Source organism: Camarhynchus parvulus, chromosome 19, assembly GCF_901933205.1.
Source record: "Camarhynchus parvulus chromosome 19, STF_HiC, whole genome shotgun sequence".
In the NCBI taxonomy this organism is placed as follows: Eukaryota; Metazoa; Chordata; class Aves; order Passeriformes; family Thraupidae; genus Camarhynchus; species Camarhynchus parvulus.
Genome location: NC_044589.1, coordinates 3509521 through 3533192, shown reverse-complemented (window position 1 = coordinate 3533192; position 23672 = coordinate 3509521). Strand labels below are relative to the sequence as shown.

Below are 23672 nucleotides of genomic sequence, written 5' to 3'. Positions count from 1 at the left end.
CAACCTGGGACCCCACAGGACTCAGCCATTCCCCACATTTCCCCATCACTGGCTCAGACAGGCTCCAGCCCCTGAGGCATCAGAGGTCCCAGGAAGGTGTTGGCCCCACAGCACCAAGGGGAAGAAAGTCAGGCCAGCCCCAGCCTTGCTCCAGGGGCTGAACCTGTCCCCAAGGCAGCCCATCCCCACCTCCAAACCCAGCTCAGAGCCCCTCAGGATGGACCCCGACGTGTTGTGAGTGACAGAACTGACCTAGGACCACCCGTTCCAGCCTTACCATGGAACTGGGAGGAATGAAGAAGATCTGATTTATTAAACCTGCTGGGAAAAGCAGACGGAGAAAACTCAGCCCAAGGTGCTCCTGCCAGGAAAAGGGTACAAGGGGTGACCTGAGGCCTTCAGAGCTCACATGGAGAAACCACTACTTCTTCTTGCGACGTCTGGTGTTCATGCGGATCAGCTGCTGCCCCTGCTTCTTGATGTCCTCCCTGCTGGGGATGTAGTCGTGGTCTTCCTCCTCAAAATCCAAGGTGTCTGCAGGGGAGAGTGGAGACGAGGGGCTGGGGCGGGTCTGGAGGCCTGGACCTCTGCTGTGGCCATGTCCCTGGGAGAGCTGGCACGTTTTGTTGGGCTCATGGGATCCAGGAGAGTCCTCGTGGACCTTTCCACCCCAGCATCCCAGGGTGACCTGTGGGACCTGGTGATGCCACCACTGTGGCCCATCTCCATTACACTGCTGGGGCTTCCCATGAAGGTCTGGAGCTGCAATGTGGTGGGCACAGCTCCTGCTTTGCTAAAGAAAGGTGGTGAGCTGCCAAAAGCTTTTTGCCTCTTCCAGGAGCATCCACAGGCAGAACCAAGCACTGATTATTCTTGATGAGGGTGTTCCCTCGTGCCCCACATCTCTCCTTGTTCCTGCAGTAGCTTGGTGCTCATCATGCCACCACCTGCCTTCGTTCTCCCCCACCGCTGCCTAAAAACACCACCCACATCTGAAGCCTTGGAAACAGCCAAGGTCAGCCTCAAGACCTGGGGTCAGTTTGGAGGTTGGTGTCTGCTGGGCCAGTGGGAGACAGACAAGGACTCCCCCCTCCCAGGGGGCAGGGCTGGAACAGTCACTGTAGGACATGTCCCCACTGTGCTCTCCTACCATCTTCTGTAGCGTCCTCATCCTCAAAGGAAATCCTCAGGTTCTGTTTTTCACCTGCAGTTCTTTCCTCCAGAAGGTTCCTGACCTTGGCAAAAGTCTGTGAAAGACAGCCTGGGTTGAGTGCTGGAGGGCAGGCGGGTGTTACAACCCAAGCACCATGGGTGTGCCATCGGGGCTGAGCTGCTCCATGGCTCTTCCCCGGGGCCTTGCTGAGGAAGGATGGCTTGGATGGCCTTGGTCTGGGAGGGCCCTGAGTGTGTTCCCAGGGCCACCGAGCCCCCATACCTCGCTCTGTTCATCAGTGCTGTCCTCGGGCCGGGCTGCCGCCTGCTGCTTCAGGAACTGCAGCTTCTGCTCACAGTGCTGCAGCTTCTCCTCCATCCCCAGCACCGCACCTGAGTCCTCCTGGGGGAGACACAACCACCTCGGTGGGGACAGCGAGCAGTGGTGGCAGTGGTGGCCGTGCCAGGTGTCCCTGTGCCGCCCTGCCTGCATGGCCCTGCTGCCCCGGAGCCCCGTGGTACCTTGCCAGGGATGGAGATGCCCTGCAGGCGGAGGAACATGTTGTCAACGATGTTCTCAAACTCGATCAGGCGCTTCTGGTTGTTCAGCATGTGGGCTCGCATCTGCTCCAGCCGCGCCTCCTCCTGCTTCAGGTTCTCCCTCAGCTCCTCCTCCTGCATGCTGGAGCCAGCCACACGCACATCACACAGCTGCACAGGGGTGCAGGGACACCCCAAAGCTGCTCCGAAAGCTGTTCAGGTTGCCCCATCCCCAAATGCAGGCCAGCTCCATGCTGCTGGCAGCACTTCCCATGCCCAGCAAGGAGAAAGGGAGCTCCTGGACCCCAGTGGGAGCTTTGGGTGCTCTGCTCTGCCAGCAGCAGAGCTGGGAGCTCAGAAACCCTCCCAGTCCGGGAGGAGTGCGTGGCTGCAGTGGGGTGCAGGTCAGGGTGCCTGCTGGGACATGTCCCCCCCTAAGGTGGTGGCCTGGCTGGCAAAAGTGTGCAAGGCCAGCAGCACCTGGCAGTGCTGACAGGCTGGTTGAACTTCAGTTTGGCCTGCTTGGACTCCAGGTTCTGCAGTGTCTTCTTCAGCATGTTCTTCGTCTCGTTGCACTCATCGATGTGCTGCTTCAGGCTCCCCAGGGATTTCCTCTGTGCCTCGATGCTGCTGGGGATGTCCTGGCCAGGGGAGACACAAGGACTCAGCCCAAAGTGCTCCTGCTGGAAGCCTCGGGAGGGTTACAGCACCATGGAGCTCTGTGGTTCCTGCTCATGGGGAAGGGAAGGGCAGTGCCTGCCTGCAGACAGGGGCTTTGTGGGGCTCCAGGGAGAGAAGAGCAGATAACTGCACAGGGAAATGGGGGGAGCAGAGAGGCCGCAGCCCCCCAGCACTCCAGCAGCCCCAGGTTTTAGCAGGGATGGGTTTTCCATTACCCAGAGGCAGGAGCACTGCAGCGCAGTCTTTGCCTTCTCCATCTTGTCGGTCACAAAGGCCTCGCGCTGCATCTTGGCCATGGCGGCCTCCACGTCAGCACCTGGGGTGGCAGGGAAGGAGCAGGATGTCCAGGGAAGGAGCAGGGCAGGGTGTCCGGGTGGAGCAGGGCAGGGTATCCAGGGATGGAGCAGGGCAGGGTGTCCGGGATGGAGCAGGGCAGGGTGTCCAGGAAGGAGCAGGGCAGGGTGTCCAGGGAAGGAGCAGGGCAGGGTGTCCAGGGATGGAGCAGGGCAGGGTGTCCGGGGAAGGAGCAGGGCAGGGTGTCCCGCTGCCGGGCCCCGTGTCCAGGAAGGAGCACGGCAGGGTGTCTCGGAAGGAGCAGGGCACGGGTCCTGCTGTGCCGAGAGCATGCCCAGCTCCTGCCCCCTGCCAGGCACTCACCCATCAGTGTTTCTGAGGAGCTCTGGTCCTGCTCTGCAGAGAGCATGGACACAGCTTGCTGCAAGGACAGTCACTGTCACCTGCCCGCACAGCCCAGCTTACGCTGCCCCAGACCCCCCAGCCCTGCCTGCCCCACACCCCAGCTCACCTGCCCCACACCCCAGCTCACCTGCCCCACACCCCCAGCTTACCTGCCCCACACCCCAGCTCACCTCCCCACACCCCCAGCTCACCTCCCCACACCCCCAGCTCACCTGCCCCCCATCCCCAGCTCACCTCCCCACACCCAGCTCACCTGCCTCTGCTGCTTCTCGCTCTCCTCCTGGCGCCGGAGGCTCTCGAGGTGCTTCCTCTGCTCAGCCAGGGACTGGTCCCTGAGCTGCCTCTCCACACGGACCTGGGGTCCCGCCTTGGCCATGAGTTTCTGGACCATAACAGAGAAGGGAAGAGTTGCTGCCAAAGATAGTTGGAGCTTTCTACAGATTGGTTATTCGGTTCAAGTATTGGTTTAAATCGAGATGTGGGAAGAAATTGTTCCCTGTGACAGTGGTGACACCCTGGCACAGAGCAGCTGTGGCTGCCCCTGGATCCCTGGAAGTGTCCAAAGTCAGATTGGACAAGGTTGGAGCAACCCGGGAGAGTGGAAGGTGTCCCTGCCCATGGCAGGGGGCTGGAATGAGACGAGCTTTAAGGCCCCTCCTAACCCAAACTATTCCATGAATCTGTGATTGAGCTACTGGATGAGCTCCTGGGATGCCCGGTGTCAAAAGTGACCCCAGTCCATGCAAACAGGCTGTGAAGGAAGCTTGGCAAGGCAGGCTGGGGGGTGGGACACGCTGCCTTTGCCATGGCTGGTACTTCAGACAGGCTGACCCCAGCCCCAGGGGACAAGAGGGAGATCTGGCAGGACCTATGGAAGCCTCTGGGTGCTGTGGGCAACCTCAGCTCCACCTCTTTTGCCCCTTGCTGAAGGGAGGCTCTCAGGTATGTGGTGCTGTCTGTGGGCACTGGAGGGTGGGAAAGGGCCCCAGTTATCTCACCTTGATGACATTGTCAGCTTTGAGGGTAGTCCGGCCAGTGAGCTCCTCGTGGTACATCACAGTCATCCCAGACAGGAGGTCCAGGTATCGAGGCAGGTACACCAGCTCCTGGCACACAGGGAGCCACAGCAAGTCACCTGCCGGGGTCCCCCATGCTGTGACAGGGTGTCCCCTGGGACACAGTCCCTTGGGCACCCCGTGCCTTTGCAGGGAGAGCAGGTGAAACACTGGCACAGTGAGGAGGAGCTCACCCTCCTCAGGACCTCCTGCAGCCTCAGGTACAGGTTGGTCACAATCTGTCCACTGTGAATTTTCATGAGCATCTTCTCGATGTCATTGCCCAGCTGGCGAATGGTCTGGGGCAGACACCGGGGGAAGGACAGAGTGACTGCGTGTGCCCAGCCCAGTGCCCAGCTGGGGGTGCAGGGGCTGGATTAAAGCCCTTATGGGTGTTGGCACACCAGGAAGGGCTCCCGGGTACCTGCAGCTCTGGCTCTTGCCACTTAGGGTCTGTCTCAGCATCCTGCAGATCCTGCAGGTGCCTCTGGCGCTCGTCCCTGGCTTGGCTCCACTGCTTCAGCTGGTGCACCAGCATGTCACACACCTTCACCTGGTCATGGATTTTGGCCTCGATCTTCTTTATGACCACCTGGATGGGCATGAGGCCATTTTCCAGGCTGGATGCTGCAGAAGGGGATGCTGCCCAGAAAACTCCCCCCAAGGTAGAGCTGGGGACACTGAGACACTGCTCCAGGATGCTGTCGCTGGTTTGACAGGATGGGGTCTGGGAGAGCTTTGCTCTGGGGGCTGGCTGGGTGGGCAACTGCTGGTGGCAGGGCTGGGCTTGGGGACTCTGCACAACATGGAGCAGGGCTGGGGATCAATAAAATCGATCAGGGCCCAGATGGGGATGCTGTCAGAGAGCAGCAGCACTGCTCTGTTGCTGCACAAGGCCTCTGGGCAAAGGCAGCTCTGTAGGCACAGCCTCGATCTCCACGGGTTTGTAACCAGGGCACAACCTTGGGACAGGCAGTGAAGGGCAGGGACAGCATCTCTGCCAGGGATGTGACTGCACCCTGTAGGGACACGGGCAGTGCCAGGGACATGGGGGGTGGGACAGCAGGAAGGTCTGCTGGGACAAAGGGGCTGCATGGATGTGTCCCATGGGACCAGACATGAACACCCCGTGTCTCCACAGCAGCCCTGTGAGGCTGTCCTGGTGCTGGCATGTCCCTCTGTCATGCTCTGTTCTCAGTGTCCCCAGAGCCCCAGCCCCTGCTCCCAGCTCTGCCGTTACCTCCAGGCTCTCAGTGCCTGAAACGAGCTCCTGGCCCTCTCCGAAGGCATCCTTAGTGGGGAGTTTGTTGTACTGCGGGCAGGGAGGGACAAAGATGGTCACTGTCAGCCTGGGAATGACACATCTTTTGCTGGCCTGTGCTGCCAGCTCCTGGAGGAGCGGGGGATGCAGGGCCAGCACCAGGCAGGCGTGCAGGAGGAGGGACCTGCTGGTACCTTCAGGACAAATTTCAGGATATTGGAGTCCTCCTGCAAGGCCGCCTGCAGGCTGGGGAGCAGCTCCCTGTTCTGCCGGAGCTTTTCCTCACAGGACTGAGCGAAAATCTTCCTGCCTTGCTCTGGGGGACATCAGGCAGTCAATGGCAGCGCGTGGGACGAGGGGGCTGTGCCGCCCCTGTCCCCGAGCAGCCCAAGGCAGCACCTTGCAGGCCCACTAGGACACGCATCTCCTGGTTGCGCTGGCTCAGGTCGGCCTTGGGGCCCCGTGCGCTGCTGGGGGCCTCCATCCCTTGGCCCACCATTCCCAGATCCCTTAGGACAGTTGCCGAGGCCCTGCTGCCCCCGGAGGTGCCGCAGCGTTGTGACCGCACGGTTCCACCGTGGAACTGTCACCGCGGCACTGGCAACTGCCACCGGCCACACGCCTCCCGCTCAGCCATGGCCCAGCCCCCGCCCCAACACTTCTGCAGGGAACAGGTTCATTAACGACTGATTAATGAGCTCTTGGAAGGGGCAGAGAAGCATTCCAGCTTTGTCTCCCATTGTCGTGGCAGCTGTCAGGGATATTCTGAGCCCCACTAGGAAAAGGGCAGTTCCAGGGCAAACACATGTGCCTGTGTACCCAAACACACCAGCAGTGCTCTCCTGGAAGCTGCCAGCTCATTTAAATGCCCACCTATCTGAAAATTCCAGTTAATTAGCCAGGAAATGGTTGTGCAGGGAGTTATGGTCTTGTTGGAATGGGCAAAGACAAACCAGTTACCAATCCCGAGCTTTATTCTGATGCTCACCATATCCTCTTGCTGAACTACAAACATAACAAGAAATGCCAGCATGTATCTTTATTTGTCCATAAATAAACTCAAGCTCCCTCTACCAGAGAAAATCCTTAATGTCTGGATTTGCAGAAAAAGACTTTATAAAGAAATTGCCTTCCTAGCACCAAGCTCATGAATCAGCTTAGATTCAGTTCTGGAACTCCAGATCTTTAACCTGCTGCCATCCTATTGTGCTCAAGGTGTTAAACACAGCAAACCAAGAAATTAAAGAATTGTGAAATCAGGTATTACTAACACAATATCCTCTGAGGCTCTTGCTCAGCATCTTATTTGCATATTTATGAATGGCATGTTAGTGCTAATTTCCAGTGACAAGCTAAATATCAACATGATCATCTTCAGTGCTTCCCAAAGTGTGTCTGGAGAGAGGGGCACATGAAGGCAGCAGCCCAGGGTGGTACCCAGGGGAGCTGCCTGGGCACACAGAGCTCTCCACACCGAGCCCTGTCTCCATGGCATATCCAGTCACTACACCCCTGCATTTCCTAGGCAGCATTTAAACCCTTGGGAGCAAAAAAAAAAGGCATTTTAAAATGGATAAAGTGGTTCAAGAATCTCTGTTTCACCTGCCCTCAGCAAAACTCAGGCTCTAGGGAGGCAGATCCTCCCAAAATACTGCTGAAGGAATTGATCCCAGCCTTGCATGAGTGCACACAAATTGGCTGCTGCAGAAATCCACTCTCAAGGGGCAGCCTTGCACTGAGGTTCCAGCCCTGCAGCCACCTCACATGCCAAACCTCCCCTCCTCCAGCTGATTTCCACTCTCCCTGATGAAATTCCAGGAAATTCACAATGAGTTAAAGGTGCAGAGGAAAGGTCAACAGCACAAACCCAGCTCTGTTTAACTGTCATAGAAGGGGGGAGTCTCTGGAAGGCAACAGCAACCAAACAGCACCAGGCTCACCTGGGAGAGATCTCCCTGGCTGGCCCACAGCTCCTCACCTGCTGCCTGCTATCTGCATGGAAACAGGAATGTCATATTAAAGCTCCTCAAACTCCTGCTGATTTAGCTTTAAGTCACTGAACCATATCTGCTTTGCCTGGTGGTTTGTATTTTTAGTATCTCCTTCCCCCATTGTTGTCCTCTCTTCCCCTTTTCTTTGCAATACCCCAGTTCAACTTTAAATCATTTGTTTAACACAGCTGCAGCAAGATTTAACAGAATTAGCAAGAACTATATCCCATGCCTCAGGAGCTGGCTGGTAATTCTGTGCATGGATTAGAGAGCAGCAAAAAAAAAGGACAGAGGATAAAGGACAGCTGCCAGAATTGTTCTGTTGCACTAAAAAGCAGAGGGACACACACAAACAATTCCTGCTGGGAATTACTGTCCAACAAAAGCCTGTCTGGCTTCATGGCCAGAGGCCACCACTGCCTGTTTGAGATTCATTTTATCATGTGAAAGCAGCAGCTCCCAAGCACAGGCTACTCTCTCAGCCTACAAAAGCATTGCTACAGCCAGGGACATCTCCTCTACTATTAACAAAAATAAGTATCTTATTTCTTTCTGTATCTATAATATATAAATAGATGATAATTTGTTTTTATTAATGTAGCTAAATATATTCTACAAACAAGTTATTTGGAGAACATCAGCTCTGCATCAGCAAGTGCTGCTATAGCCAGTGAAGGAATTCTTTATGAATGGTCCTTTGAAGTACTTTAATTGCCAAGTAGCCAATTATGGAAGCCTAAGTCAGTTTTCACACTGCCAAGAGACTGATTTTTAGACATGATCCACACTGCACCTGTTTAGAAGTGAAAATGCAACTTTCTTTTCTTAAGGTCCCTCTCCTCACATACAAAGCCACTCCTCAGTGACCAGTGCTATCTCCCACTCAACAGACAACCTGAAGGTAAAAACAATTGGCACCAAATCACTCAAACACTTCTCAACAGAACGCTGAAACTAAAGCAAAGCCAGAGTAACCTCCTACCACACCCTAACTCAGTTCTTATTAGTGCAACTCTGACACAAAATCTTCTTACAGGCAAAGACATCTGTAAACCAAGCAAGTGTAAAATGATAAAAAAAACCCAACCCACACTGCATGGAAAAATCCCAAAGGATTAGTGTCAGAAAATATTTGGCAGGAAGAGATTGGAAAAAACCATGAAGGCCTAACAGAAGAGTGGCTACACCAGTCACTGCAGGGAGGGTGTTGAAGCAGATCTGCTGCAGGAAGAGTTTGTTATTCAAGCTTTTCATCTCCTTCCTCCACATCCTTCAGACTGAGCACTTCCAGGGATCCTTTCCCTTTTGTCTCACTGCGGATCAGCTCGTCGATCTCCCTGAAGCAGCCTGGGTCAATAAGGCACACCTGGAATGTTCCACATTTCATCAGTCAGCCAAGAATGTTTGGATTTCATCAGCCCCTACCAAGGCCTAACATTCACTTTCATTAAAACAATCCTAGTTAGTTACTGAGGAGGACTCTGAAGAGTTGACAAACTGTCTGGCAGCAAACCTTCCACAGAGCTCTACAGGTCCAGTTCCCCATGCTGGACATGGCTTTTGCCAGTTGGGATTGCTGCATTCTAATCTGTTTCTATGAAAATTTTAATACTAAATTTTGCTTTACCACCCACCAACTTTAAAAAAATTATTAGCCACCCTTAAAATCTAGACAGAAGCCACCAAATAAGTAACAATAACATTTCACATACAAGAGAGACTTATCAGTGTTGCAGGATCATTACTGCTAAGGGGAATTGCACTGTGCACTCCTCAGCTTGGAGCAGCAACCTCGGGATGCCAAAGGCTGCTTCCATGCCCACATCACTAGGATTGTGTGAAATTAAAAATTCCCAGCCACAGTTCTCATTCAGGATCTTGGGTAAGCCTTCAGTTTATCTAAACAGCTTCCATATATGAATTCATCTCCTAGTAAAATACACATGTGTAGTTCAAATCAAACCTGAACCCCAGGGACTGCTTTTTGCTTACCATTTCCAGCTGTTCCTGGAAGTCTTCACTCTCAGTAACTTTAATCAGTGGCTTGAGCTTCTCTTTCAGTTTCTTGCCCTCCTTCGCTGGCAGGATAAATCTCAGCCTCATGTGAGCACGTTCAATCTGCATGGTCTCCTTCAGCTGCCTGATCACTTCCAGGGCCTGTTGGATAAGAAAAAGACCACTTGCACACCTGCTTAAAACCCAGCACCCAGATCCAAATCTCAAACCCTCTTCCCCAACTTCAGAGCCATCTCTCAGTGCTGGTCACTGCTGCTCTGCTGCAGGGAGGCTGCTATCATGCTCTTTTGACAGATGAACAAGAAAAGGCTGACTTGTTGTTTGTGATCACTTTGAACACTTAAAAGCTGTCTGAAATAAAATTAAATAGCTATACTGCAAAACACCACGAACTCACATGGCTCAGATGCAAAACTGATATACCACCTCAATTAGCGTAAATCATAAACCTTTTATTTCTGCTTTAAGTGTATCACTGTTGGGTTTTTTTTCCTTTCTTTCTCCCCTCCCTGAATTCTTAGCAAACAAACTGACAGAGTTTCAGGAGCTGCTTCTCTGCAGCACTCAGCTGCCAGATGGCTGAGTAATCCCTGTGCAGGCCTCAGATCGCAGAGCTCTGCTGATCCCTCTGTGGCTGAAACCCAAGGAATTACACTGCATGGCGGCACCTCGGAGCAGGAGCTGATACTGCAGGAAACTCACCTGCTGCTTTGTGCTCTTGTTGGGTTTGACAGAGTAGTGGATGTCCTTCATGGCCCTTTCGATGAGGATCACTGTGTAGGGCCGCTTGGTCTCGGGGTTCACGCACTTGTCAGCCACGATGGTGGCGATGTCCCGGAACATCTGCTCCAGCTGCGTGTGCCGCTCCTTGTCCGACACCTGCAGCTCCCCTTTGGACAAAATCTGTTTTACCCACACAGAAACTTGTTAATGAACATCCTGGATCTGAAGAGTGACAAGTTAGATTTGACAACTTTGAGTAACTTTGTTAAATTTGACGGCTGCTTGAAAGGTTGGGTGAGATTTGAAGTGCAGAAAACAATAATCAAATTAATTATGTGAATCATTACAACAGACAGCATTGGAAAGGCTTCAGACAAAAAAACTCATCCCAGAAACACTAAACAGCAGCAAGAGAAGCACAGATTTCACAGAATCACAGAATATCTTAAGCTGGAAGGGATCCCTCAAGGACCACCCAGTCCAGCCCCTGGCCCTGCCCTGCACAGACACTCCAGCAATGCCACCCTGGGCATCCCTGGAGCTCTGGCAGCCTCAGGGCCCTGCCCATTCCCTGGGGAGCCTGGGCAGTGCCAGCACCCTCTGGGGGAAGAAGCTTTCCCAAAATCCAACATAAACCTGCCCTGGCCCAGCTCCAGCCCCTCCCTGGGTGCTGTCCCTGTCACACAGAGCAGAGATGGGAGCTGTCCCTTGGGAAGAGCTGCAGACCCCAATGAGCTCTGATCTCAGTCTCCTCAGGCTGAACAGACCAAGTGCCCTCAGCTGCTCCTTGGGTGGCCCCTCTAGGTCCTTCACCTTCTTTGTAGCTTTCTTTGGACTCTGACAGCTTCAGATCTCTCTTATATTGTGGCACCCAAAATTGCCCCAGAGCAGAGTAGGACAATCCTCTCCCTGGCCCAACTGTTGATACCGGACCTGGTGACCCCAGGAGAGGGATGTTCCTCCTGGCTGCCAGGGCAATGCTGACTCAAGAGATATACTGAAATCTTATCAGCCACAGCAAGTCAATAGTTCATACCCCACCAGAAAGGATTAAGAAATTAGATCTGTTACTTACACCTAAGTGAGCTCTCCCAAGTAAGCAACTGTCCCCTTCTTTTCTCTGCATTCTTAATAACTTACGTGAGGAACTCCTCAGTGCTGGCTGTGTCCAGACACATCGGTGCATGCAAGTTGTGTGTTAGACAGAATTCTTTCCAGCCACATGCATATGCCAAATTTAAAACTATAAAGCAGAGCTACACGGTCCTTTTTACCCATTTCTTAACAAGCAACCCTTTCACCTATGGCAGCATTCTAGAAACGCCCTTCAGTACAAACCAACCTAACTGCGTGACTAAAGCTTCTCACATCTTTTATAAAGCAAAGTGTGTGAAACCTACCATCTTACAGATTTCTGTCTGGTCATCTGTTCCAAATGCTTTAACCAGATCTTCCTTCTTTGCCACCTGGCCTTTGGAGACATTGACAAACACTGTGTGTGTCTGCAGGACCTCGTCGAGATCTTTCTCCCTAGAGATTAAGACAAATGTAGAAAACTCGGAATAATCCCAGAATGATGCCAGTGCCACCCCTGCCATGGCAGGGACACCTCCCACTGTCCCAGGTGCTCCCAGCCCTGCCCAGCCTGGCCTTGGGCACTGCCAGGGATCCAGGGGCAGCCCCAGCTGCTCTGGGCACCCTGTGCCAGGGCCTGCCCACCCTGCCAGGGAACAATTCCTAATTCCCAATATCCCATCCATCCCTGTCCTCTGTCAGAGTGAAACACTGCCCCTCGTCGTGGCACTCCATGCCTTGCCCAAAGCCCCTCTCCAGCAAAGCAGCAATGCCAGGAGCACAGCTGCGTTCAGCGAGGAGAAGAAAAGAGCTCCCGCTGCCCCGGGCTGACTCAGCACAGCTGGAACTTTCCAGCACAGAGGGGTCGCTGCCCGGGCACGGGCACGGCGCTCCCGTTACCGGCCCCGCGCCTCCTCTCCGGGTCAGACCGGGGCCCGGGGCCGCGCACGATCCCCGGCCCCGCAGCCGGGTCCCGGGTCACTGCCGACCCCCCTCCCACACCCGGGGCCCTTCCCGGTCCTCACACGCCTCCCGCACCACTACCGAGTCCCACACGGGGTGCCCGGTACGACCCCCTCACACCCGGGTCCCCACACACACGGGCCCCTCCCGGGGCCCCACGCCGGGCCCGAGCCGCCTCCCCGCCGGCTCCCCGGGCACTCACGCTCCGCTGCGCCAGCCCATGACTTTGTTGCGGTAACAGGCGATCTCGAAGCGCTTCCCAGCGCGCCGTGCCCGCACCACGGCCACATTGGTGAGACGGATCTGGTTGGTGGGGGTGAAGATGGACATGGCGGCGGCCGCCCGCTCCGCCCCCGGCCCGGCCCGGCAGTGAATGGCGGCACGGGCGGAAGGGGCGGGAGCGGCGCATGGCGGCCTGAGGGGAGCCGGGCGGGGAGCGGGGTCAGTGCCGGGCAGGGGAGTCGGGACGGGACGGCGTGATGGCTGAGTGTGTGTGTAGAGAGAGCCGTGATGGGGGAACAGAATAACCGTGTCCGTGGGGTAATAACTGTGATAACTGTGTCCGGGGATGTGGTAGCCGTGAGGGGGGATATAATAACCGTGCTTGTGGGGTAATAACTGTGTGTATGGGCTGATAACGGAGTTTGTGGGATAATGGTGTGTGTATGGGCTAATAACCATGAGGGGGCATAGAACAGCCGTGTGTGTGAGCGGTTGTAACTGTGATCGGGTGCTGTGGAGGGAGATGAGGGCAATGGCTGTGGGGGTATTTATTAACCATAAGTGGTGTACGGGGGTAGGAACTCTGAGGTGGGGGGTGTTTAATAACTGTGAGGGTGTGGGATGATAACCGTGAGAGTCAGGGGAAGGTGGGGTAAAACCGTGGAGTATTTGGGGGAGAGAGGGGCATTGACCGTGAGAGGAGGAATAGCCACGAGGGTGAGGTGTGTGTGTTTGTGGGGTGATAACCATTAGGGGGTGTGTATTTGTGTAGAGGATAATAGTGAGCCTGTTTTGGAGCTAAAATTCTCTTCAATATATGTAGCATCTATTGCATTTGAGGAAGTTGTATAGAGGTTAAGGGAATCCCTACAGCTGGTTTAGGTAAAACTGGGAACACTGGGCAAGTACTCTTGGCTCCTCTCTATTGTGAGTCTCAGTGTTGCTGCTGGAGGGCTGAAGGGCATCCCCTTAAGTCTTGGCTCTGGTAACTTGAGTACCAGCCTGTACAAGTTTCCAGCCTCTTGTGTGTGACATCAAATGTCTGTAAGCAAGGGTTGTGTTCAGCAGAAAGTTCTGTGCAGGTGATTTTCCCCTTGGACTGGAGCTTTCTCATTCCAGAGAACTGCATTTGTTGGGTTTATGTAAAACTAAAGCCAGTATGATCCACTGGATGTTTCACAAGGACTTCTTCCTTTCAGACACTTGGACAGCACAAGTATTTCCTGCTTTTCCTTGTAACAGAGCTGCTCTAGAAAGGAAAAACCCAGAGTTTCCCTCTGACAGTATGGAATGCTAGCTTGGAGTTCATCTGACACACCGGAGGAGGTAAAGGCTTCTTGATTCAATTTTAGTGCCTTGTCTTTAGCCAGAAGCTGTTTTCTGCAAAGCCTGGGTAATAGCTGATAACATGAGGCTGTGGGTACTGTGTGATTATTTTGTGTGTGCTCATTCCATATTCACTCCGTAGGAACCTGTGGCATTCCAGATTTAGATGTCTCAATGGATATGTGGAGCTACTTCCATACTTGCCTGGTGTCCATATGGCTGCACAGATTTTACATCTATTCTGCTGTTGCTCTTGGGATCAGCCTTTGGATTGTCATTCAGTTCACCACCAGCAGCACCAAAAGGAAGGTAACTGAGCCTGTCAGCACTTTTCTCTGAGAAGACCCCAAAAACCTGGGTGGTAGTGAGTAGTTACTGGATAAAGGCACCTGCCGTGGGCCTGCTGAGGGTGTTGCAAATCCCAAATGCAGTTTGGTTATCTGGTTATGATCCTCAGCCTGGCTTGTTTGTGTCTGTGGGTCACTAAATGCTCTCGTTGCTCTGATGTTGGGGCAGAGCTCAGCAGGACACACCTCACACTGTTCCTGGGAGAATGTGTTCCCCTGGATTGCTCTGTTGGTCCAGGTAAACCCCTCTGCTTGTGCCCAGTGTTTGCACCTTCATGTTTTCATGATGCTTGTGACAGGCTTGGGCTGGTTTTGGGATGGGAGGGAATTAGACCATTCAGGAGTTGAAAACCTCCTCCTGCAGGTGGGTAAAGATCTGCTGCAGGACTTGGGAGGTTCAGCTGGATCCTGTTACCTCCTGGACAAGTGGGTACTGTAGCATGGCTTAGTCAGGAACACAGGTCCTGGTGTGTTTTTCTGGGTGTGAGAGGAACCAGAATGCTTTGACTGTTGCGGAGAGTGGCCCCAGGATTTGAGTTTTAAATGCTCTTGGTTTGACAGCCCTTGGAGAAGGGAGAGCAGTCCCATGGGAGTCCCTCTTCCCTTAAGGGAGCATCAGACAAACTGGGAAACGGATGTGGCCCCCGTCAGGCACAGAGGATCCATGTTGCTGGAGTGAAGATCTTCTATGGCTCTCAGACTGGCACAGCAAAGGTATTTGTATTTTTATTGCACATCTGTGAAGTTGCTTTGAAATATTGTTGGGATCTGAGAACGTTGCTTGCCTTGAAACACTGCCCTGGGTACAGATCTGGGAGTTCATCAGCACATTCATTAGCTTCTTACAATCATTGCCCAACATGCAAGATGAGTGAAAAATTAAATAAAAATAACAATTTTCCTCCTCCCTTTAAGCAAGGCATGCAGTAGAGATTGATTATAAAGCTAGAAGTTCACTCTTGCACTATAATTTTAATTTTCTAGCAAGGCTTTTTAGAGAGAAGTGCTGGGTTTGGTGCTTTCTCATGAAGAAATGTAATTTGTGTGTGTAACTGTGACATTATAATGTTGGAACTCTCAGCCAGTGTACTCCATCTTTGTTTTAATGTGAGGAATTGCAGTGCCAGTGTTCAGGCCACCTGTGTCATTATTCTTCCTGGGCTGGGAGAAGTCTGGTGACTGAGCACAGCAGGGCTCGTAGGGCTTGAAGTGATTGATAACTTCCATTGTTTCTTTGTTCAGAGATTTGCCAAAGCTCTGGCTGAAGCTGTTTCTTCCCTTAATTTGCCTGTGGAAATCATTAACATGGAAGACTATGATCCAGAAGATGGTTTAGTAGAGGAGGTGGGTATGGCATAAACACCAGTAACAAGTACAAATTTTTCCTAGGGATGTCAAGGCTATTTCTCTCCTGTTGTTCTGGAAATCCCCAAAGCTCTGTGTTGAATTGCTTCCCTACCTTTGCAAATGTAGCCCATCAGCCCTCAGCAGAAAATGTCTACATTTTGAGAATTTCAAAGCATCAGTTGGACATTTTGCTGTGACAGTGACTGTATGAGCCAGTTCTGTAGTTCAGGGGTGAGCTGGGTGAGAGTGGCTGCCCCAGGTGCTCTGTACACCTGGGCAAGGTTCAGAACGAGCGCAGCAAGGTGGTGATGCCTCTGCAGCCTTTAGAGGCTTTTGAGATAGAAACTCCTTGTGTAGTATATTTATGTATAGTAATCCTTGATGGGTTATTTCTTCTGTGAATATTGTTAGTTGCTCCTTGAGAGTTTTAATTAATCCTAACAAAAAGTTTTGGTGGAAACTGCATGCTGGGAATTCGTTCAGGTGTCAGTATGAATTGCCAGCATTTGATACTGCCCCTAACACACCTGTAAATGTGAGGTTGAGGAGTTTGAAATATTTATCCATGGGGCACTTCCCTGATGAAGGAGTTGGGTCAGGAAGCTGCTGATGGGGCTGGATGTCCAGGTTTGCTCTGTCACTGTGTCCCTGTTCAGCTTGACCTCTCTCTGTTAATTTAAGGTGCTGTGCAGATTGTTCAGCACCCTTGGGATTGTTTCCTGCACCATCCCACCCCAGCAGGAGACAACCTTGTCTTTTGATTTCTCCCAGCTGCCTGGGTGTTGTAACTGTTTGCTTTAGAAGAAGGTTCTGGAAAATGCAGTGATTTCTGTTTTTCCCTCCTGTCCTGTTTGTGTGACCAGACAAGCAGCAGGAACATCTGTGTGTTCCTGGTGGCTACCTACACCGAGGGGCAGCCCCCGGAGAGCGCAGTCTGGTTCTGCAAGTGGCTGGAAGAGGCAGCCAATGATTTCCGTGTTGGGAAGAGCTTCCTGCAGGGCCTGAGATACGCCGTGTTCGGGCTGGGGAACTCGGCCTACGTGGATCACTACAACACAGTGAGTGTCCCTCGAGCCCCCTGCTTGGCTTCTGCTCCTCAGAGCCTCAGCTGCATGCAGTGCATCCAGCCCGAATGAGGCTGGTGCTCTGTGTGGGATTGCAGCTGTTGTGCTGACTGGGTGAGGTGCTGGGTTTAGGGCATGGGCAGAATCTCAGAGCCACTGAGCTTGGAAAAAACCTCCAAGATCACTGAGCCCACCATGTGCCTGATCCCCACTTGTCCCCAGCCCAGAGCTCTGAGTGCTGCATCCAGGCCTTCCCTGGGCACTTCCAGGAATGGGGACTCCAAACCTGCCCTGGGCAGCCCCTGCCAATGCCTGAGCACCCTTTCCATGGGAAAATTCCTGCTGATGTGCCCCCTGAGCCTCCCCTGGCCCAGCCTGAGACCGTTCCCTCTGCTCCTGTCCCTGTTCCCTGGAGCACAGCCCGACCCCCCGGCTGTCCCCTCCTGGCAGGAGCTGTGCAGAGCCACAAGGGCCCCCTGAGCCTCCTTTGCTCCAGGCTGAGCCCCTTCCCAGCTCCCTCAGCCTCTCCTGGGGCTCCAGACCCTTCCCAGCTCTGTTCCCTTCCCTGGACACCTCCAGCCCTTTGCTGTCTTTTTTGGGGTGAGGGGCCCAAAACTGCCCCCAGAACTGGAGGTGTCTCAGCAGTGCCAGCACAGGGGACAGTCACTGCCCTGGTCCTGCTGCCACACCAGTGCTGGTACAAGCCAGTGCCATTGGCCTTCTTGGTCACCTGGGCAGTTCAGGTGCCCAGGTGGCCAAGAAGGGAAATGCGTCCCACAGGCACTGGGAGGCGTGGTAACACATTTGGTAAATCCTTACTGAGTTCATTTCCCAGCTTTTAAAGCTTTCTGCAGTCACCTGAGGGCACAGCACTGTAAACTCTTGCTGCTTTCTAAACGTGGCTCCTTGTTATGATGTGGGTTCTAGCTTTATTCCCTGATGTGAACTGTGGCAGAATCTCTGCCTCATCGTTGTTCTCATCTCACACAGAAAAATGGCATCACTTGTCACAGGTTGTGTTCAGAGCTGGGGCTGTGTGTCACACATGTGACTGTTCTGACCAACAAGCACCACACAGAGCAGTCTGCTCCCAGAGCCTCTCCCTTCACCGCAGGGGTGGCAGAGGGATTTTCCAATGCAGTCTGAAGGGGTGTGGTGCTGTTCAGGCTGCTCTGTGTCTGTGCTGAGCCAGCACCTGAGAGGGACTCCCCAGGCCCCTGCCCTGCAGTGCTGTGCAGCTCACTTGCTCTTCCCAGGGCTGATCCTTGCTTTTCTGGTTGTCTGCTGCACTTGGCCCTTGTTTGATTTCCTTTCCAACCCTTCCTCCTGCCCTAGGTTGCAAGGAGGATGGACAGGTGGCTGTGGATGCTCAGTGCCAGCAGGATCATGGCTCGTGCTGAGGGGGACTGCAATGTGGCCCAGAGCAAGCATGGCAGCATTGAGGCTGACTTTGAGGCCTGGAAAGACAAATTCCTCACTCGGCTCCAGGCGCTCTGCAAAGGGGAAAAGAAGCCCTGCAGGGGGAAGTGCAAGAAGGGGAAGTGCAAAACTTCAGGGAAGCAGAGCAAGGAAAGTTCGGACGGTGAACATGGGACATCAGAACAGGACAATACTGAGGTACAGCCAAAACCCTTGAGGCCTTATTTTATTGGGAGCACTGTGTGACTTCTCCCCTTCTTCCTGCAGTCCAGAGGGCTGCTGTGGGAGCCTGCTACTTGTTCTGGAGTGGGGGGAGAGGAGAGCTGATATCCCATGGCAATAACAAGTAGAACAAGCCATCTGAAGGAAGGACCAAAGAATCAGTGATGGAGCCAGGCTTGATGGCATTTGTATGATGAGGGAGTCTTGCTCCTGGCTGGGGACAGATGCTCCAGGGAACCAGGCTGAGTTCTCAGCAGAGCCTTTGCCTTGTCTCAAGGCCAAGGGGACCCTTCAGTTCCCTGTGAGTCATTAACCTGCTTCCACTTCAACCCTATGAAGCTCAGCTGCTCTGCCTGTATCCCAGGGTTTTCCAAAGGCAGCTGGGGTGTGTTACCTGAACAAATCCTGTGTGTCCTTTGTGTGTGTCTGCCTGTAATCATTTCTCTCTTCTGGAGTGTTTACTGATTGCAGATTTTGACTAAGAAATCCTCTCTATTGCTCTCCAGTGCAAGACCAGAGCTGCTATGGCACTTTAATCCTCCCTCGAGCCATATACTGTGGGTTGGAAGTTATTGCTGGGTTGAATTTTATAGGAAAGTAAGTGGTTCTTCTGGCTGGGTTTGGGAGTGCTGGCTGCTGCAGAGCAGGAGGAATAAATCTCACTGTCAACCAGGCACTTGGGTTTAAAGGGGTTCAGGGTTCCATATCCATCCTACAGGTTTTTGGTAGGCTATTGTTTGTTTTGAGTGGTCTTTACTGATGAGGAGAGCTCATTTCACTGGTTAGCTTAGTCTTACATTTAATAGTGAGATGAATTCTTAATTTTTTCCTCTGCTTTCTCCCACAGGCAGAGGAATTGTTTGAAACCAGTAGTGAGGAGGAAGCTGGAGACACAGATTCTGTCATTGATGTTGAAGATCTTGGCAATATCATGGGCCACATGAAGAAAGCAAAGGTACTGCTGTTAGAGGGGGTATGGAATGGTCAGGTCTTGTTCGCTGAGCAGCTGGATTGATTAAAACATAACTGGCTGGATTTGAATCTGTGGGGTTTGGTTAGAGGGAGAGTAAAATAGCCATTGAAGAACCTGGCCCCAAAAAGAATATCTTTGGTGGAGTGTTGGGTGTAGTCACAGACTGACTCTGTAGCTTGCTCACCAAGCAAATGCTGCAGTGATAAGCTGTGACTTCCAGTCTGAGGGAAGATCTGCTTGCAGAGCTAACACTGGATCTGGCTGCAAATCTCTGCACTGAGATTCCCAGTGCAGTGGCTGAACACAGGTCCTGTTCCTGTACTGCCTGTGGGTTGTCACTGAAATGCAGGTGTGAGGACAGGGGCAGGGTGTGCAACAGGAACACCCAGCTGCCAGAGCACCTTGCCTTGCTCACTGCTGCCCTGGGGTGAGGTCTGTGCTTCAGACACTGGGCCTGTCACACAGCCCCAGTTCCTGCTCCATCCCAGGCTCTTGCTGGGTCTGTTCCCAGTGCTTCTGTTGGTGTCCCTTTCCTGTGCTCAGTCTGAGCTGGGATGTGTCACACTCACCTCACACCAAGCACTGGGGACAGGGAGCAGCTGCAGGGCCTTGCTGTGCTCCCCAGTCTTTGCTGGCTGAGCAGTTGTTGGTCAGGTGGGGAGGGGGGGCCTGTGATGTGCTCTGAGCCCATCTGCTGACCCTCTTTGCTCTCAGTGCCCTTTGCATGGTGCTGTCATTGTGCAGCCTGGAGCTGCTGTCCGTGCCCTTCTCACCAAACTGACTCTGTGATGACACACGTGGTGTGTTCCTTACCGTGGGTGTGTCTGCACTCTGGGGTTTTCACAGCTCTTTCCCAAAACGGGGCCCTGGCACAGGGTGCCCAGAGCAGCTGTGGCTGCCCCTGGATCCCTGGAAGGCTAGGCTGGATGGGGTTTGGAGCAGCCTGGGACAGTGGAAGGTGTCCCTGCCTGTGGGAAGGATGTGGAATGAGATGGTCTCAGGTCCCTGCCAATCCAAACTTCTCTGTGACTCTGTGAAAATACAGCAATGTCCTCGGTGCTCTGAGCTGAGGTGGCACTGCTGGGCTCCCTGAAGGCAGGCCATGGATCGCAGGAGGGTGCTTGGAGAGCAGGAGCTTACAAGGGGAGCACGGGGATCTCTGTTGCTGCCCTCAGGGAGGGGAAGGAGGTGAATCAAACGCTGCTGTTTGTAGCCAGCTCTGTGAGGAGAGGAGCCCCAGCGATGGGGCAAGGCTGGCTGCTGTGAGAGGGCTCGCCTGTGCACTGCAGCTCGTCAGGGAAGGCTGGGCAACCTTCTGGCTTCCCTTTGGAGGGAGAAAGGACCGCAGTTCCTCACGGCGAGCATTAACATTGTTCCTGTCTCCTCTCTCCTGCGCTCGCCACTAGAGGTCAGCGGCCAAAAGGGAGCGGGGTGCTGCGGCAGCTCCGGGGCAGTGGTGACAGCCAGCGCTCGTGTGAAGAACTGGCATTGAGCTTTCCCTGACTGACAGAATATAGCAGCATCGTGATCGAGGAGCAGTGTAACCCAGGAAAACCACGTATCATAGGCCAGTTTACAAATAAAATGTGAGCACAGCAATTAAACACTTTCTGCTGTTCACTGGAAGAAGTCAGTGCTGAGGTCAGTGTGTGTGGGTTTGTACACAGGTAGGGAAGGTTCACTGCTGTCTGTGCCTTGGCTGAGGCAGAACCCAAACTGTTTTATCTTCAGCCTTCCTGGTGCTCTGCTGGAGCAGGGAGGTGTTGGATGTGCTTGTGTTCTGCAGTAACTGTGACTCTGTGCAGATCAGGGTGCTGTGGCTGTGGCCCAAGTGCCATCCTGATCAGAGGGGCAGCTGCTGCCTGAGCACAGACACTCACCTGGAGCTGGAACCTGCAGGTGTTGATCCTTTGAGCCTTTTCCTTGGAGGAGCTGGCAGAGCTGTTCTGCTGTGAGAGTTAAACACTGCTCTTCTGCAGAGGATCAAATCCTGAGGGAGCAAGTGTTGGTGTGGGCCTGAGAGCTCACTCTGAGTGTGCAAAAGGGCACCTCTGTTGAAGTCCTATCCCCTTTCTAGGCTCTGAGAGGTTTCCTGTACCAAGTGAGTCGTTCTGCCTTTGGCCATTTTCCCTCTCATGGCATGCTGGACTGTGTAAAATGGCTGTGACACTGTTGTTTTCCTGACCTAACCTGTTGTCCTGCAGGACTCCTTGCCCACACAGCCAAGTGCTCTGGGATCTGAACTGCTCACACACAGGTGAGCAAGTCTGAGAGAAACTTGAGTATCTTCTTCCTCCTCAGAGTTCCTTGGGTCTGGAATGTGCCTGACATTTTCCAGCAGCAGTTCTATGGGTGTCATTGTTGGGTATTCACCCCTCTGCCTATGGGATGTGGAGCAGCAGGTTCTGCCTTGTGCATTGTCATTAATTTGAAGTGGTTTTGGGTCCAGCTTTCGTCTCTTCTGCATGGATTGGCTCTTGTGAGGCTCACTAGCAGGTAAGGCAGGCACAGATAGTCAGAATTCCTTATTGTCCTGCCTTTTCTGGGATGCCAGAGTGAGGCTGTGGGGGGATCTAATAAATCCTTGCTCACATCTCTGCTGGTCATCTTCATTTAATTTTGCATCTGTCTTTTGTTGTTTGCCTTGACGGAAATCAAGGCTGAGGTTTGTCTTACAGCTTTTCCCTCCATATTCTGCAGTTTTGTAAAGTGCTGTCAAGGGGCTTGAAGCAAGTGCTGGATTCCTGCAGCCACTTGGAGCCGGCAGATGGATTCAGGAGTTCCAGGGGAATGCCAGAACCTCTCTGCCAGGTTGAATTATAGCTACTACAGACTGAGCTAGAGAAGAGATGGGTTTTTGAAGAGCTGCTGAGTGTGAAGTTTCACAGTTCATGGTGATGGTGCCTTCTGCACACTGAGTCTGAGCCCAAACTGACACAGGGTTGGCTAGATATTGGTAATATATTCAAGTATATTAACTGGTGGCTGATCCAACAGCAAATTCCACACGAGTTTATCAACTCTCATAATATGTGCTGATGGTTTTTAATGCATTTAAGAATGAAGTTGACTTTGGAGTTTTGCAGTTGTGGCACACTTTGCCTCCAGAGCTGATGTGGATTTGTCAGGGAAAGTGAGCTCTGATGGTGTTTGTGGCCTGCAAGGTGCCATTAATCACAGGGACACCAGTTCTTAGTGTGGATTATCTCCTCCAGCTGGGAGATCAGCTGAGAGGACAGATCCATCTACACTCATTCCCAGGGAATGGAATGACTTTATTAACCTTCACATTTCTAAACTTCAGCCATGAGTAATAGCAATAATAATGTCCTGATTCCTTGTTTGATGGGTTTGGAAGCAATCAAATGAGCATATTTGTTGATGCAATTTTGAGATGAATGCTCATGTTTTCTACAACAAGCAGTGTAATGATGCTGACAGGCTGTTTGCAATGTAAAGAGAGAGGGGTTGATAGGAACACACTGAGAGTCTCCAGGAACCAAACCCTGCCCCAGAGTGTTCAGTTTGTGTCCCTCTGTGTCCCTGGGCCCCTTTGGCACTGGTCCCTGAAAAGTCACCCTGGGTTGGCCAGTGTGAATCCCAGCCCTTCCAGCCTTTCCTGGGAGCCCTTGGAGCCTGGGGCTGCTGTGGAAGCCCAAACCTTGCAGGCCCTGGGGGAAGGAACTCTTGAGGGAGCTGGGTTTGGTTGGAGTGGGCCAGTGGGCAATGGGGTATTTAAGGCCTAAGGTTTAGAGACCAAGGGTCATATGCAACTTTGTGCTACAGCTAGGAACTTTTTAAAGGAGGAAGGAATAATCAGTGATGTGTTATCCAAATGGAATAAAAATGGAGTATGTAACTTTCAGTTAAAACTGATGTAGACATCCAAAAGCTTCAGCTTTTAATGGGTGAAGGATTCCTTTATGAAAAATGTTCCCTTATCTGCAGCAGCTGCTCTGGGCCAGATTCTGACCCTGTGCTAGTCTGGCTCAGAATTCAATGTGAGTCTCCATTTTAAAATGAGCTTTAAGAAATTAAATTTAACTTCTTGGGGACTAGTTCTGTCATTAACAGCAGGGTTTGCCATAGGGACACTTCACCCTTCTCCTTTCCTGGGTTCAAGCATTTTTCTCTGAACCCTGGCTAATGGAAAGGATTACAATTGCCAAACAGAATTACAAGAGATCTTGAGGCATTTTCTGAGTGAGGCTTGTCAGTGATAAAAGGGAAAAAAGAGCCCCAAAATAACTTTAATGTAACCTTTGTCTGGATGTGCAGTCTGCAGTCTCTGACATGTGGTGTGGCAGTGACTTCCTTGGTAAAGGCATTTGAGAGCTCTCAGTGTTTATTTGCAGCCTTTTCCTGACCACATCCTTTGCTGGAGATGGTCAGGACTGACCCTGCAGCAGCCCAGCCCTCCTGCTCACCATTTCTCACCAACTTTGTGCTCCCTTTCTCAGGTGGTTTTCTTTTTGCTGTGCATTTTTAAAGTTTCCTGCTCGTCTAATGACAGATTTGAGCAGACTTCCTGAAATTCTACAAATCAAAGCAGCAGAGCCTCTCTGCCCTGGAGCCAGGCTGGAGAGCTGGGGGTGCT

General features: G+C 52.6%; 3 protein-coding genes across 7 annotated transcripts in view; 1 reads left to right on the top strand and 2 right to left on the bottom strand.

Moving 5' to 3' along the window:
- Positions 1-1186: 1186 nt before the first annotated feature.
- Positions 1187-6110, bottom strand: CCDC183 (coiled-coil domain containing 183). Its single transcript, XM_030962941.1, is given in 15 exon segments — positions 1187-1252; positions 1254-1321; positions 1324-1555; positions 1675-1834; positions 2173-2333; positions 2589-2689; positions 3031-3088; positions 3326-3454; positions 4071-4178; positions 4322-4426; positions 4552-4719; positions 5368-5439; positions 5583-5704; positions 5788-5897; positions 5899-6110. Coding segments are annotated over 15 exon segments (1872 nt in total).
- Positions 6111-6412: 302 nt separating this feature from the next.
- On the bottom strand, positions 6413-12514 carry SBDS (SBDS ribosome maturation factor). The gene is made up of 5 exons (XM_030962868.1): positions 12358-12514; positions 11519-11648; positions 10098-10298; positions 9372-9536; positions 6413-8745 (listed from the first exon to the last, which is right to left on the bottom strand). The coding sequence occupies exons 1-5, from the start codon at positions 12483-12485 to the stop codon at positions 8617-8619; spliced, it is 753 nt and encodes a 250-aa protein (XP_030818728.1). The 5' UTR covers positions 12486-12514; the 3' UTR covers positions 6413-8616.
- Positions 12515-12557: 43 nt separating this feature from the next.
- LOC115911534 (S-adenosyl-L-methionine-dependent tRNA 4-demethylwyosine synthase TYW1-like) overlaps positions 12558-23672 on the top strand; it is a 97287-nt gene continuing 86172 nt past the window's right edge. Inside the window, exons 1-9 of one of the 5 annotated variants that reach the window (XM_030962580.1) lie at positions 12558-12596; positions 13577-13703; positions 13791-13797; positions 13846-14012; positions 14612-14764; positions 15293-15394; positions 16261-16455; positions 17797-18078; positions 18950-19057. In XM_030962580.1, the coding sequence (XP_030818440.1) occupies positions 13668-13703; positions 13791-13797; positions 13846-14012; positions 14612-14764; positions 15293-15394; positions 16261-16455; positions 17797-18078; positions 18950-19057 (1050 nt within the window). In that variant the 5' untranslated portion in view covers positions 12558-12596; positions 13577-13667. The other 4 variants (XM_030962577.1, XM_030962576.1, XM_030962579.1 and 1 more) reach the window with 4 other exon arrangements.

Coding starts and splice junctions, on each gene's coding strand:
- SBDS (XM_030962868.1), bottom strand. CDS start 12,485: ATGTCCATCTTCACCCCCACCAACCAGATCCGTCTCACCAATGTGGCC. Junction 11,649..12,357: donor ATGGGCTGGCGCAGCGGAGC/GTGAGTGCCCGG, acceptor CTTAATCTCTAG/GGAGAAAGATCTCGACGAGG. Junction 10,299..11,518: donor AGACAGAAATCTGTAAGATG/GTAGGTTTCACA, acceptor TGGGTAAAACAG/ATTTTGTCCAAAGGGGAGCT.